The sequence below is a fragment of the Pseudopipra pipra genome, chromosome 3, assembly GCF_036250125.1.
Source record: "Pseudopipra pipra isolate bDixPip1 chromosome 3, bDixPip1.hap1, whole genome shotgun sequence".
In the NCBI taxonomy this organism is placed as follows: domain Eukaryota; kingdom Metazoa; phylum Chordata; class Aves; order Passeriformes; family Pipridae; genus Pseudopipra; species Pseudopipra pipra.
In genome coordinates this window covers 113,043,044-113,058,981 of record NC_087551.1, presented here as the reverse complement: position 1 = coordinate 113,058,981, position 15,938 = coordinate 113,043,044, and the positions used below count along the sequence as shown (strand labels likewise).

The following is a 15,938-nucleotide window of genomic DNA, read 5'->3' as shown; positions in this document are numbered from 1 at the left end:
AGAAGGAGGAAAAAAAAAGAAAACTTTTTTACTGAAATGAGTATTTCAATAGATTTAAATCTTAGATTTCTTTTTTCTTACAAGAACTATACATCTCTTGCAAACCATATTTTCTATTGCTTACCGCTTATTAAACTTCTTTGAAATGCAAGAGTCAGAAGAGTTACACTTGGTTCCACAAGATATAAATTATTATTGGAGTGTGTGCCTGGGACTGGATTTAAGATTCAGCTTCTAGTATGGGTTGCATGTGAACTGTCAAAAATCCCAAATACATGCCACGATTATTTTTACTTTGTGTGGTTTTGTTTCCTCTTTGCCGGTGCATTTGTCCTTGAACAATACACAGTTCTTTGTTACCTCAGCACTTTCCTGCTATTTCAGAAGATATCCAGTGCTTCCTCTAAACAACAAAGGAAACCTAAATTTTGGTGGATTTCTCCTCTGAATGCTCGCAGGCACCGAAAACTGGAATTACTCACCTGGAGCCTACTCATCTTTGAAAGAAGTTGTGGAAAGAGATTCTGGAAAAACTTGGCAATATCCCCTCAGGACTTTTCTTTCTCTCTGCACTTCTGTCACTCTTGACTGCATGTGGGGCATTCTCTGAGTTCACTGAATCCTCTGAATTCAGTTAGAATTTTCCCAAAAATTACCCAAGGAGTTTAGGTCATCATCTGGCCAGCAGTCACCCTGTAATGGGACAAAATGTTTATCAAACATAGATAAACACTGATCATTATTCATTTTGTTTTCACTAAGTGATTTTATTTTCTTTATGTGAGGTTAAAAATCCCCTGAACTATAAATATAACTTAGAGTATGAAGGGAGATCTTCAGTTCAAGGTTAAAACAGATAAACGTAGATGTCTGTGCAATGTCTAAAAAGGCACTTCAGCTCCCAATAGAGCCAGTAAAGTTTTAGGTGCTGGGGCCTAGAAGATATTCAGCTACCAAGGGCAGAATTTTGGTACCTAAACAGAGATTTTGGGCCTATGTGAGATGTCTTTGGGCTCATATGAGATGCCTTCAAGTCCCCTTCATAGCTTGTACCTGTGTCTCCAGGAATGCTCCATGAACAAGTCCTATCATATCCAGCAGCTGACGTCTTAGATATCCTGGAATGTCTCAGACAGTAAGAGTACCTCCTTAGGGAATCAAATCCTGCTCCATGTGCCCAATTCAGAGAGTTGATTTCCTTCTACCTGCTGCTGACTGCACCGACCAACTCCAATGGAAGCTTCAATGCCAAGTGCACACACCCACACAACCCTACACATGGTTGTTGCCTAAATCCAAAGCTGACTTTCAGCTCTGCAGACTATTGATGGCACCAAAAATGGTCTGATGTGTCTTTGAGAGGCAACTGGAGCCCTGAAATTCTGTGCTGGAACTGTACGTGTTGTTATCAATGGTGTGAAATAGATGTTTCAGGATTAATTTCTTCCCACGTATCTCAGACATCTGTTTTTGCAGAAAGCCCTGAAGGGGCTTTTTCCTCCAGCATAGCCTGTGGATTTTTATTTTCTGAGATCTGCCTGGGCAAAACTTGTTCATTTTTTAGGACATCTGTGAGCATAACTCTCATAATGACATTAAATTTTTATCTTGGCGTTACAGGATTTTTGTGGAGGATGAAGTAGATTGGGATCATGGTGGAGATATTGTGATCACCTCCTCCTCCTATGAAGCCCACCAAGCTGAATTAGTTACACTTAAAGAAGTCCATGGTCATAGTATAAGAATTCATGAACACCTTCTGCACAGGCACATTGGTAAGGAATTTTAATTTCCATTTGAATTTTCTTCTGAAAAATTGACTTTCCATTTCATATCTCACTGAGGGCAATTCTACTTGCTTAAGGTTGCTTCATTTCTTTCTTCATGTGATTTTTTTTCTTACTGTTTCTTACTGAAAACATGATATTCAAGTTTGCACAGAATAGCTGATTCTAACATTAATTTCTGTGAATGGAATTCACTGAGTGCTGAATCATCTGGGAAACCTTTCTGGTGCTTCAAGTTGAGCTGCTTAACAGAGAGAGAAAGTAAATTATACTGTAAAGGAAAAAGAAATGGAGGGGTTTAGGCTTTTTGCACAATGGTATGTCAAAAACTGAAAAATCCTTTTAAAATAAACCCATTTTTCAAATTTCAAAATAATTAGATTCGTGGGGTTTCAAGTGCAAAAATTTATCAATTCCATGGCATGAAACCAATGTACTTTTAATCTAATATGTAAATAAACATAAAATCTGTATATAGCTCTATTTCCCATGTAGACTGCATGGGGTCTATATTTACTTGGAAAAAGGGATGCAGTGTTGATAATGTATTTACTTTTATTTCAGCTAATAAAGTAAATTTATTACCATCTATTTAACAAAAGGAAAAGCATTTTATTAAGAGGTCAAATTCCAGAGCTCCAAGACCAGAATTTTTCCTGTGCATAGCAGTATTTTTTCAAATTGATTTTATTCAAGCTTGTAGGATCAGAAATTAGGATGATGGATAAAAAGGTTCAGAAATATCATGTTTAAAATGTCTGATGTTTAAATGGCTGTGCCAGTAATCAAAGCTTCACTTGGAACTGAACCCTGTTCTGCAATTATCCACAGTGTTAGTCAATAGTAGCCTCCATGGCACAGTTTCTTATGACAATTGCATTTTTCAAACAAAAAATGCAGTTCAAAGGATAGCAATTCTAGACTCTATTTCCATTAGTTTATACATGGCCTTTCCTTTTTTTTTCATGAAGGACAAAACCTGCTAGTCAGTCCTGTGGCCAGAGAATTGTTCTTAATCTATTTTCTTAGCTCATGGAGATGTCATAAATGTATCATGAGGTGAAATTATTACATACACATTGAGCAATTGTTAGATATAGCTAAAAAAAATAGGACTGAGGGAAGAATGATGAGCAAGGTAAATACTGGGATTCACCTGGGCAAATGGAGATACCCACAATAAATATTCACACATGAGTTAGTCACTCTCAGCTCCCTTGATAATTAAGCAGAAAAATACATAAAATACATCCTTCTCACTTGTATATCATCTACCCCTAAAGCAGGTGTGTAAAATACACAACAAATTCCACTTGAGAATTGCCTATTGCTCTCCATTGTGCATAAAACCAGGTTGGATAACTAAATCATATCCGCAGATGTCTAGAGTCACCTGAGATTAATCCAAGCCAGACAGCTGCATAAACTTGTGCAAAAGTCTCATTTAGAAAGGCATTGAAAAAAGTCTTTGGAAAGACTTTTAGAAAACACACACGAGCAAGTAGTTTTTTAGCATTGGCATTATTCTGATCCTAAGGAGAATTCACAAAGATCAACTCTGCAGTGGACTAAAGAGTAACTCCAGCACACACAGATTTGAAAAAATGAAGTGTGAGTCTGTTCATTGGTTTGGCACCTGCACACCGCAGGGAAAAGGTTTAGCACCTTCTTTTTCTAAAAATGATATATCTGGGTAAAATATAAGCTCACGGTGAATATTTGATGGGCAGGTGGCCTTTCTGGGTTTGTGTTGCTGCACGTAGATTGTGCTGGAGGAAAAACACACCTGAATGTCAGTGCAGATTCTGCAGAGGAGCTGTGCATGAGCTGTCAGGCTTTATGTCCCTCAAAGCTCTGGTTTATAGGTATGATAGACACTTATCACATTTTCTCTCCCGACAATCCCCAGGGCGTTCCCATGACACAGAAGACGGGAGACGCATCCCTTTGGCTGCAGAGGTTGGACTCCTAACACGGAATATACAGATCAAGTCGGATGTGCCTTGTGCTGGGAGGATGATGGTGGGACATTTCACAGGCTCCAGTGGGACAGAGTTTGAAGGTAGTGGAGATTCACTTGTCCCGAGCAACCAGACTGTCCAATTCTGCCCAAGAAAGGGCAGTGCAACAACATGTGCTCTGGAATTCTAAGCAAACAGTGACTGTCACAAAGTATGAAACTAATACTAAATAATATGATGTATTAGATATCATAATATATAAAATATAATATTATATACAATACTCTCTATATTATTATATATTACATAATAATATAAACTAACTAATGCTAAATATAAACTAGTGCTACTAATAACTCATAAATATGGAAGATATTTTAGGAGGGGTTGCTCTGTGTTTTGTTGGGTTTTACTATGACTTTGTATGTATTTATGAACAATTACCAATTAATACAACACATGTATTAATGACAAAGTATCTGTTATTATAAGTCTGAGTGCTGTTAAAATGCTTCCCTTTCTTACCAGTTCTTAGGTAGTCTTTTAAGCTTTTATTTCGCTATTTTTAATCTCACTGCAGGTGTCCTTCAGCTTTTAAATATTGAATTTTTGAACTTTGGGCCTCCTCAGCTTTCTGCCATTGAATTTAGGAATACATCCCAAGAGTCGTCGGTGGTGTCATCCAGCATTAATGGCAGCTGTGGAACTGGCATTAAAGCAGTCATGAGCAATGGGATCTTGTTGCAGGATAACATGGTGTTCAATACAGTCGGACCTGGCATTGATTTGGAAGGGAAAAATCACTCTCTCATCAGGAACCTTGTTATTCTGAGCAGGCAGCCAGCGGGTTTCTTGCACTGGGTTGCTGGAATCAAGGTGAACCTTGCCATTGGTGCCTCCCTCTGCGGCAATGCTGTGGCAGGTTCTGAAAGAATTGGCTTCCATATCAGGGGCCAAGAGTGTTCACTAGATGGAGAATATTGTAGTGAAAATGTGGCACATTCAAATCTCCACGGTGTTCATCTGTACCAGGAGGATGGATTTCAGACCTGCACTAGAATCACAGGTTTTCTATCCTATAAGAATTATGACTACGGTGTCATGTTTCACCTTGGAAGCAGCGTCATCATGGAAAACATGGTGCTGGTGGACAACACCGTGGGTCTCATGCCAGTGGTGCACTGTCTCTCTGCCAGGCAATGCCACACGGGGAGAAGATTCATAGAACTTAGAAAGTCGGTGTTTGTTGCCACAAGCTCAACTTTTGACTGCCTCAGAGACAGGATCCAACCTCACTCAGCTGATCCAACAGCCAAGGATCGACCCCCACGCTCCCCGCTGAGAGGCCGTGTTGGGATTTTGTGGCCTACGTTTACCACTCTTCCCAGCCGAAGGCCAGAGAACCCTTGGCACAAAACTGGGCATTGTCCAAAAGTTCTGGGACTCATGAAGCTGAAAGGTTGGTGTTACATGTCCACTGGCCAGACTATTCTGTCACTGTTTTTCCTTCCATTTTTCCCGTTGAAATTGCAGCCTTACACTCCCACAAGTGGGCATGGTGGAGAAATTGGAGCCTCAGTGGAACTGACAACAGATTTTTACAATTTGATACAGTTTAACAGAAAATATCATTGGGTATTTTTCACTTTCTGAATCTACTGCAGTATAATTGTTGCCCAGAGAAGCTGTGGCTGCCCCATCCCTGGAAGTGTTCAAGACCAGGTTGGATGGGGCTTGGAGCAATCTGGGATAGTGGAAGGTGTCCCTGCACATGGCAGGGGGTTGAATCAAGATGAGCTTTAAAGGTCTCTTCCAACCCAAGCCATTCTGTGATTCTATGATTCTATGATAATTACGTCCTGTGCTGATGTATATATTTTACCTTAAACATACCTGCCTTCTGTGCTGCTTTTCCAGTTGATTCATCTCTGATCTACAGTTACCTCTATCTAAATAAAGACATCAAGTCTAGGAAGTGAATATCACACTTTGTATAGAATTTTCATAGAACATAATAACTACAGCTGCACAGACACAGTTGTGACCTTTATTGATATAAGGGATTGCACAAGAGGGTTGAAAGTCAGTTATGTATCCTGTATCTTCTTTTCAAGTGAATTTTTCAGTCCCCAGAGTAATATTTACATATAGCAGAAGCTACTTAGCTGGTTGCAGTGGTGGGATCTAAATACATCACTGTTTTTCATACCTTTATTCCTCACTGCTACTTATTTTTGCAAGAAAATTCATTATCATCTTTTTACTGAAGAATAAGAGAAATAGAGACAGACGTCCTCAGAGTCCCACAGAAAACTGATGGCCAGATATGGATTTTGTAGTTACACAAGAGTTCAGTGCCAGAGCCAAGCAGGTTTCATCAGACCCAGCTCATCTTATATTAAACTCTGGCAAGTGGAAAAACCATGCAAGGCAGGTTGTCATTAAACTGGTTCTTACTAATTCAAATGAAAATTTAATAATTGTTCTTGATTATTTTTTTCTTTGTCAGTTACTATTTTCTTTGATTTCATTTCCTATGGGCATGTTTTGGTTTGTGTCAACTTAAGATATAACTTGACTATGGAACATTCTAAAGACACATGAACATCTATGAACAATTCTATTAGCCTGATTTAAAAATAACTTATATAGATATGTATGGGAGCAATCTAACATAGATAACGTCATAGAAAAAAACCCTTTCTTATCTCTAGTTCTGGCTCTCTTTCAACCAGTTTTTCTTGCTTGATCCTGTCTTATTCCCTGGCAGAAGTCACCTTTACTGGTTTTACAAAGAGCTGCTACAGTGAGGACAGGGATGTTTGCATCATGTCCAATGCTGATCATTTAGGCATCATGCCTCTCATCACGGCTCAGACATCAAGGATGTTACATGTCAGTGAGGACAAGTTCTACTTTCATCCAACAAGGTAATAGGCTTCATTCTAAACTACATTTTTCAATAGTTTGAGCATAAAAAAACACATACAATTTTGGAACTACCCTCCGCTCATCTCTGCTCTTGTACTGCTCCTTTTTGAGAAAAATGAATGAGCTGAGACATCAGACAAACATGCACAGAAAAACTCAAATCCAGAAAAAAGAGAAATGGAAAAAACAACCCCCCAAAAATCCCCAAATTTAGTTTAAGGCAATCTTAAAATGTGAGGTTCATATTCCATCAAGGTGCATCTCCAGACCAATCCTCTTGGATTTCCCCTTTTCCTGACATTTGTATAGCAAAACAAGCCTCACATATCCCATTTCTTAAACCTCCATCCTGAGCATCTCTGACTTCTTGGCCTCAGGCTGCAGAAAATGTCAGGACCCCCAGCAAAAAAACCCTGAGACAGGGAATGTCCTTTTGGTCTGGGAAGCGGAGCTTGATTTGTGCCTGCAGATCACATCAGAAATGTTGATCAGCACTAGGCAGGCTGTGAGATGTCAAATGATTGCCAGAACTGCTCTTGCCCAGGGAGAATATTGTCTGTGTGTGGAGGAGTCTGGAGGAGAGAGGGGAGAGCTTCCTCTGTAATCTTAAGTCACTGCTGGTTGCAGTGGTTTAAACATACCCCATCCAGTGGAAACCACATGCCTATTTATTTATTACAATCACCCAACACAATACAGAGGCTATGTCAGGAAAGCCTTGAAGTAGCAAAAAATTTCCAGTGTGGACTCCACTTGCCAGTCAAAAATAATTGGAGGTGTCCCACACTGCTATGTTTAGAGCCCCTCCAGCCTTCTGCCAGAATTTTTTACTTTATTCTATATTTTTGCTTTTTGCTCTGGGCATTAGTTTGCGTGTAGATTTCTGAGCCCTGTCCAGCTTGTCAGCTCCCATTATGTTCCACTCTTGTATCCATCCCACAATATTATGCTATTAGTGAGTTGCTGAATCCAGTGTGAGAGCTGGTGGTTTTTCAAATGTGATGAATGCACATGAATTACTGAATGCCTCCTTAGTAGTCTGCTGAACCTCTGAGGGTGATTACACCTCTCAGTGCTCCTCATGCAATATTTGCATGTATTTATTTATCCCACCTTTGCAATTGCTGAGCTTGTTCCAGGCTGTGGCTGCAATTGTTCTGCTTCAGCATCCTGAAGGGATACCTTGATGGATATGTACTGTCAAAGAGAAGGTGAGCACTGCCTTGGAGCAGGAGAGGAAATAGAAACATCGGGGAATACAGCAAATCCATTACATATTTGTCTTGTCTCACTGGTAGGCCTAACCAGCAGAAATGCTGGAGCTTCTGAGAGATGGTCAAGAACTGAACAGCTGTCAGGATCAGAGGAGCTGTGTTTGTTCTCCACCTCTTTTGAGCTGGGCTGACTGGGGGAGTTGGCCTTTTTTGTTCCTCTGCCGTTACTGAAAATCTCTGCCTATATCTCTTTGCTGCATTCAAGGTATCAGTAACTGGGTTTTCCCAACCCAAGACCAAGAAATTCTAAATTTTCTTCAAGTTTTAATGTGAATCCCTGCAGCAAGCTGAAAATGTTTCCATGGACTTTGCTAATTTACAAGGCATTGTATCTTATTGAATTCTGTCATGGGAGTGAGATGTCCAGTTAACTAGTTCCTTTAAGCTGTGTTAAACCTTTAGACAAAATGCAGTTAAAGGCACTTTAGATTCTCAATATGTGATTCAGCTCACTACACTTTAGTGATCCAAAAATTAGGCATGTAATGTAAACAAGACACTAATCTCCTTCTTGAGTCAATATAGACCCTTATTTAGGACATGATTCATTTCAGCTGTCCTATATATGTGTCAGGTGAGGTGAGTTACCCTCAACAAACCTCTCCTGTTGCAGGTATATCCCTGTGTGGAAACCAGTCTTTAAGGACCTACATAGAAATTTATAGGCTTTTCTGGCTGTTTCAAGCCATTAAAAATAATATTACCTTTCTTACCTATCAGTGTACAAACCTCTGAAGGCACCGTGTTCCCTGAAAAGAAATGCAAAGGCTCAAGGAAGGCCCTGTTCAAGGATTTGGATGGAAGTGTCCTGGACCTAGAACCGCCTGTTTCTGTGTTCCCAAAGCCAGAATTTGAATGGACACAGTTCTACTCACAAGCTGGTAAGTGCCTGTGCTGACTGGAGTGTTTGCAAAGTCAGGCAGACGTTTGACCCGTGAGATGTCACTTACCCCAGGCTTTCACTGAGATCTACAGCTGAGGTTGAGATGGTGCTGGTCCCAGCTTGTGTGGTCTCTCTCCAGGATGGGTGTGGTGCATTACAAAGTGGAAGTCTCTGTGTCCACCAGTGCCTTCTTGCAGAATCACGTCACTGGGAATCCTCAGCCCCTTTAGGGTTTAATTTGCTAGATTAGATGTTAGACAGAATTTCTTCCCTGTGAGGGTGGTGAAGCCTTGGCACAGGTTGCCCAAAAATCTGTGGCTGCCCCATCCCTGGAAGTGTTCAAGACTAGGCTGGAATCTGTTTCAGTGGAAGGTGTCCCTGCACATGACAGGGGGTTTGGAATGAGAGGGTCTTTAAGGTCCCTTCCAACCCAAACAATTCCATGATTCAATAATTCTACCTGGCCCTTGCAAAGTCCTCTGAGAGCACTGAGGGACATATGCCATGGAAATGCTATGTTACTGCAAAATAATACCAATAGCTGGCCCAGCCAGGGTTTCCATCCATATCCCACTGAGGAGATAATCAAGTTGAAAACCCAATCCACAAGTTTAAAGACCCCTCTCTCTGGTTTAAAAAGGCCCATTCTGCTCAGTAACCACTTTCTGAAGGTTCACACAGCAAGACTCCATTCTCATCCCGATTAAAGCTCTGCTCTCTGATTCCAAATAAACTCTTTAATTACAATTAAAGTTTCCTGTGCCTGCTGCTCCTGGCAGCCATTTTGCTGAAGAGGAGCATCGTTTGTGACTCCAGCAGTATGGGAGGCTGATGGAAGGGACTCTAATTAATCCTGTTTCCCTTCCCACTCTAAAACTGATTAAACATGAGAAGAACTTTAATCTTTAAATAAAATGTCTGATGTGTAAGGTTTTTCCTCCAAGGATCCCGCTCTGGCTGGCTGCTTACAGGGTTGATTTATGTGTTGTCTAGATGCAAACACTGATTTTTACTGTACCTTTTCCACCCTAATTATGAATTACATGCAAGCACTAATGCCCTAGCACTATTACCACTTAGCACCTGCATATTAATGCGTACATTTGCATACAGAACCTGGATTTTATTCAGACTCCCACAATTTTTAGCACATCCTGGCACACAGTCACAGGCGTGCGAGGAATCCCCACCATTTAAAGTGCACTGACAATGCAACCTGCACTCCACAGGGTTTATCTCCTCATGTAATGGAGGCAACAGCATATGGTAAATGCCTCCTGCCTCTGAGGCTATAACAAAATTGCTGTGTTTTCTACTTGCTGCCCAAATCTAAATGGGGATTTTTTTCCCCCCTCCCTTCACAGTCGTGTGTTAAATTCCTCTGTGTTTCTCATTCTGACCTGAGGTTCCTTTTGTCTCGAGGTTGACATTTGGAAAGGCACAGCTTTCCCAAAGAAAGGTGAATTCATGGTCGTCTTCTTCCCTTCTCTACCCCCTCCTCCTCCTTCTTGAAAGTTGCAGCACTGAGAAAAGCAGGCTCCCACACTAGACAAATTGGAGAAAAAGCTCAACTTTCCTGCTTCCACTGGTCTTCTGCCAGCAGGACCAGGGAAATGATCATCCTCCTGAGCTCAACACTGGTGAGGCCACCCCTCAAGTCCTGTGTTCAGTTTTGGGCCCCTCACTACAAGACATTGAGATGCTGGAGTGTGTCCAGAGAAGGGTAACGAGCTGGGGAAGGTTCTGGAACACAAGTCCTATGAGGAGCAGGTGAGGGAGCTGGGGTTCTTCAGTCTGGAGAAAGGGAGGCTCAGGGGAAATCTTCTCACTCTCTGCAGCCCCCAACAGGAGGTTGTAATGAGGTGGGGGCCAGCCTCTTCTCCCAGGAAACTAGTGGTAAGTCAAGGGGAAATGGCCTCGAGTTTCACCAGTGGAAGTTCAGGTTGGATATTAGGAACAATTTCTTCCCAGAAAGGGTATTCAGGCATTGGAACAGGGTGTCTAGGGCAGTTGTGAAATCACCATCCCTGGAGCCATCCAAAAAACTCAAGTAGATGTGGCACTTAGCGGTACGGTTTAATGAGCATGATGGTGTTCGTTCAAAGGCTGGGTTTGATAATCTTGAAGGTCTTTTCCAACCTTAATGATTCTATGATTCTGTGGGGCCAGATTCCCCCTTGGTGTGACAATGCTAAAAGGCCCGTGAAGATGGTGAGTTTATAGAATCATAAAATCATAAAATGGTTTGAGTTGGAAGGGACCTTCCTGCCAAGGGGGTTGGAACTAGAAAATCTTTAAGGTCACTTCCAAACCAAACCATTCTATGATTCTATGATACATATATATATATATATATATATATATTCATTTTAAACTTCCAATTTGGAGCAGCAGCTTGAAATTAGTGTCCCTCAGCCATTTCTAGGTATTCTGATCACTCTGGGGAAGCAAACCAAAACACTCAATACACTTGAGGGAGGCAAAAACCAGAAAGATATTTCATCAGAATTAGGAATACATGAGAGCCATAACTAGGGCATGGGGGATCATTCAGAATAATATCAATGTTCCTGAATTCACATGATGTCTTTTATTGAAGATGCAATCGATATAGAATTTATGTAATATATCATTTGTATATCCCTTTTTTTTTTTACTTTGTTTTCCTGTGTTCCTGATCTTTTACCTGCTGCGGCAGCTCTTTGCTCATTGAGCAGGTTTTTTTATTGTGGCTTTCTGTAGAAGAAGAGTTGTTCATGTCAAATTGAATTTTTAGTTTTCTGGATGAACCGCAGAATCCATACAGAAAACAAAACAGGAGGGAACAGATCCAAGATTTTTGTTGCTATTATTATTTCTACTGAAAGAAAAAAGGACCAACAACAAAAGTGGATTTGAGTCAAACAAAGCATAATTAGTACTTTTTGCTCTTTTTTTTTCTTTTAAATATAATGCTGCAAAAGTTTAGAATTAAATGTTTTCCAACACCGTCCTTCCTAAATCATTTATGAGGAACTTTCAAAATACCATTTTTCAAATTATCCAAAACAATTTAATGAGTTTAACATGAATTTGTAATTATTTTAATCTCTTTGAGCTGCCATTTTTGGATGACAAAATGTTTTTCTCCTAAAACTCATGTCTATACTAAACCTCTTACAAAAGAGCTTGGGGCCAAGCCTGGAGCACTAAATGGTTCCACGGTACAGGAAATACCAGAATCATAAGCTATACAGCAGAATTAGCTACAAACATGAGTGTGTCTTGCTGAGGAATTAAGGATAAGTGAACAGTTTGTGTATTCTACTGATTTTGTGTCCAGGTTAAAACTCCTACTCCACAAAGGAGAGCTGACACCACAATCATTGTGTTGTTAAAGGTTCAGACATTTGCTTGTTATCTGCAATATTTATAAGACCCTGTTATCATAGTTCCTCACATCAGTAATCTGACAAGAGACATTGAAGTTCTTTGTCTTCCCTTGGTGGAAATGCAGCTGAGGACCAGAGGCTGGTAAGAAAATCCATCTGTCCCCACTTCCATTGCCTCCACTGTCATCATAGAGACATAGAATAATACAATGGTTTGAGTTGGAAGGGACCTTAAAACTCATCTCATTCCATCCCCCCTGCCAAGGGCAGAGGCACCTTCCACTAGAGTTCACTAATCTCCTCTCTAGTGTGCAAAGAGGGATTGACCCATTAAGGGCAGAAATTAGGTGAGTAATTCACAGCATCTGAGAGATGAAACCAAGCCTTTCAAATTTTAGTCTAGAGCCTGCAGACATAACTTTTCTTCCTGCTGGCAGATACATTCTAGGCATTTTTTAAAGCAATTAGGGCTGAATAATCAAAGAATCATAGAATAGACCAGTCTGGAAGGGACCTCAAGAACTCATCTGGTCCACACTTATGTGGGAAAGAGAAATTATCTACCACCCTGTCTGACTGCATCTTGAAAACCTCCACCGATGGAGACTCTGCCACATCCCTGGGGAGGTTGTTCCAAAGAATCATAGTCATAGAATAGTTTGGATTGAAAGAGACCTTAAAGCCCACCCAGTTCCAACCCCCTGCCACAGGCAGGGACACCTTCCACTAGACCAGGTTGCTCAGAGGCCCATCCAGCCCGGCCTTGAACACTTCCAGGGATGAGGTGCCTACAATGCCCAGTGGTTGTTCTTACTGTAAAAGAAAAGTCATTTGCTATATTGAGGCAAGACCTTTCCTGGTGCAAATAGTACCTGTTGCCCCTTGTCTTCTCCTTGTGCAGAGAAACCCTTCATCCTCTTTGCAGCTTCCCTTTAAATACTGGAATACTGTGATGGGGTCTACCCTGAGCCTTGTCTCCTCCAGGGAGAACAGAAGGAACTCCTTCAGCCTTTCCTCACAGGTCCTCAGACCTTTGATCATCTTTGTGGCCCTCCTTCAGATCCTCTCCAGTTCTGATGTACTGAGGGTTTATGAAGTTCTGGGCTATAGGGTGTAGCTATCATGTAATTTGTTCTTCCTGTTGTTAACGTGTTCCTTGCATTCCCTGTGAATAATTGCATTTATTTTCTACTCTACACTAGTCAAACCTGACACCTCCTTGTAAGTTCTTTGGATGCAGTAGAAGCATCAGTGATTTTTAGGTCTATAATGCCTGATATCCCTGTGGGATAGACATATATTTCAATGCTATTTACCCAGGCAGAGAAGAGAATCTGTGACTTGCCCAAGATCAGTCACTGAATTAAAGCAATTTAATGTTCCAAACCAGCCAGACTCTGAACCTAAAAGCACCCCACCCTGTTCAGGCAGGTTGAAGAGTACAGTTGCATTGACTAGAACCAACCAAAAGTGTATTTTACATACTATTTTTTGTAAAGAAAAACCTGTCTGGACTATTTTTTGGAACTTTACTGAACATTTAAATTCTGCTTGTGATTTTAAACAAAAAAACCCCAATCTTTCCCCCAGTTGTTCTTAAAAAAATATGAAGGAATATTTTACTTTTAAAAAGATTGACTCAGCTTTAGTGCGAATCTGTTGGTGAGAGGATTAGTGTGTTGTGGGCAGTTGAACTTTTTATCTGATCATCAGATAATGGGTTTTTCTTGTGTCCTTTTCAATCCAGAAAAATCCAAAGCTGTGAAGTTGCTCAATAGTCTCGCATCTCTCTAGAGATGATCAGTACATTTTCTAGATCATAAAAGAAAAAGTATTTCATATGTAAATGCTTGTTCGAAGCAACTCACACAGATATTTAACACTTTATATCAACAACTCTTACAAGAAACTGTTTGAAAAGTCATGTAACATTGAAGTTAAAAGTCCTAAATGAATATGCAGAAGTCTGTTGGTTTCATCAGAAATAAGATAAAATGTCAGATTTTGGTATGAACAGTCCAAAATAACTGGGGATATGGGTCAAGGATTTTTCTACAATTTTCTTTCTTCTGGTATTTTTAATTATTGACTAAAAATCTTAAGTAATAGTTGAGGAAGTGTAGAATTTTGACACCCAGGCTGCCGGTAACAGTTAGGGCTAAAGCTGGGTGAAATGTTGCACCATCAATATTTAATATTCTAAGGACTATGATTAGTCACATCTGCTATACATAATCATGTGTAGTAATTAAAGATGTTTGAGAAGCGAATGCAGGTTTGGTAAAATTGCAAGAAATGGAACATATGCAATATTGGCCTGAAACATTTATTGTTTTCCTCTGGAGCTTTTTTTGTTGTTATTGTTCACAGATAGAAATTTGCTTTTTCTGTAATAAATGGCCCATGTAAGATGCATTGAGAGTAGCAGTGCAGGACATTAAAAGAGCTGTTACTAAGCTATTGTTTTATAAACCCCAAGCCTAATATGATCAGAAAATGCTTGTAATTCTTACTTAATTTTCCTGAAAATATTTCCCTGGTAAAGATTTCGGCAGACCTTGATTAAGTGGAGATCAAAGTCGAGAACAAAGTTGGGAGGATTTTTTTATGCCCATGGGAGAACTAAGTTTAAAGTAATGCAAAGGGGAAATCTGTTATTTATTCATATTTGATATCCATATGGTGGCTTATGAGGGATGAGGTGATTGAACCTGCTGAATTAAAGAATCAGCTGTGTTAACTGAGAGCAGCGTGGCAGAGTGAGGGACATCTCTGTGGGGGGAGAATTCACCAGTTGGGAAAGAAGAAAAGGCAAGGAGGAATGGCTTTAAACTTACAGAGGACAGGCTTAGATTATATTAGGAGGAAATTCTTCCTTGTGAGGGTGGTGAGACCCTGGCACAGGTTGCCCAGAGAAGCTGTGGCTACCCCATCCCTAGAACTGTTCAAGGCCAGGTTGGACCGGGCTTGGAGCAACCTGGTCTAGTGGAAGGTGCCCCTGGCTTTGGCAGGGGGTGGAATAAGATGATCTTTAAGATCCTTCCTACCCAAACCATTCTGTGACTCTGTAATCTGGATACCTTCATGAAACTGTACCTTAGGGGACAGCTTTGTCCAGGAAAAACACTCTTCTGCATGATTTGTTTTGGTAAATCATAGAGAAATTGCACAGAGCTGGGGATCCAGCAAACTAGGTCAGCACTGAGGCTGATGTGGCCATACCACATTTCCATTTTGAAATGCTATAAATTGTTTTCCCTCAAACTCTTCTGCATTTCAGACTTTAATAAACAGCTATTTTCCTTTTTCAGGGATGCTTTCCCCTTAATTCTGAAGCTAGGATATAAGATGGATGGCATTGTTCGTTGTCCATGTGATCAACATTAAGAAATGCATATATACACACACACATATATATATACATATATGTACATGTACAATTGTATAAGCCTATCAAACTTTATCTTCTTGTTCCCATGAAGGGTAGCAAATGCTTTTCTTGTGATGAATCCAAAAAAACCTTGGGCAAACCCATCCATTTTTCACATTTATTGCTATAAATGGAATGTAGTTTTTTATGCCACCCTTTCTACTTCTTCTCTAAATTCCCCAGGTTCTTTCAAACAGGCATGCACTGGTGTTCAGCTGCATAAAATGTAAAATATGTGTACATATCTATTAGGAATGATTATCCAAATGAATTTTGGAAAAACTGATTAGGAAGTCAGGCC

The 15,938-nt window shown here is 40.3% G+C and overlaps 1 protein-coding gene across 3 annotated transcripts in view; it reads left to right on the top strand.

Annotated features, from left to right (window-relative positions):
- The window catches only part of PKHD1 (PKHD1 ciliary IPT domain containing fibrocystin/polyductin), a 267,993-nt gene that overhangs the window by 185,261 nt on the left and 66,794 nt on the right, over nucleotides 1–15,938 (top strand). For all 3 annotated transcript variants that reach the window (XM_064650787.1, XM_064650789.1, XM_064650788.1), the window contains 5 exons: nucleotides 1,621–1,775; nucleotides 3,697–3,849; nucleotides 4,329–5,207; nucleotides 6,519–6,678; nucleotides 8,674–8,834. In XM_064650787.1, the coding sequence (XP_064506857.1) occupies nucleotides 1,621–1,775; nucleotides 3,697–3,849; nucleotides 4,329–5,207; nucleotides 6,519–6,678; nucleotides 8,674–8,834 (1,508 nt within the window). The remainder of the gene's footprint in view (nucleotides 1–1,620; nucleotides 1,776–3,696; nucleotides 3,850–4,328; nucleotides 5,208–6,518; nucleotides 6,679–8,673; nucleotides 8,835–15,938) is intronic.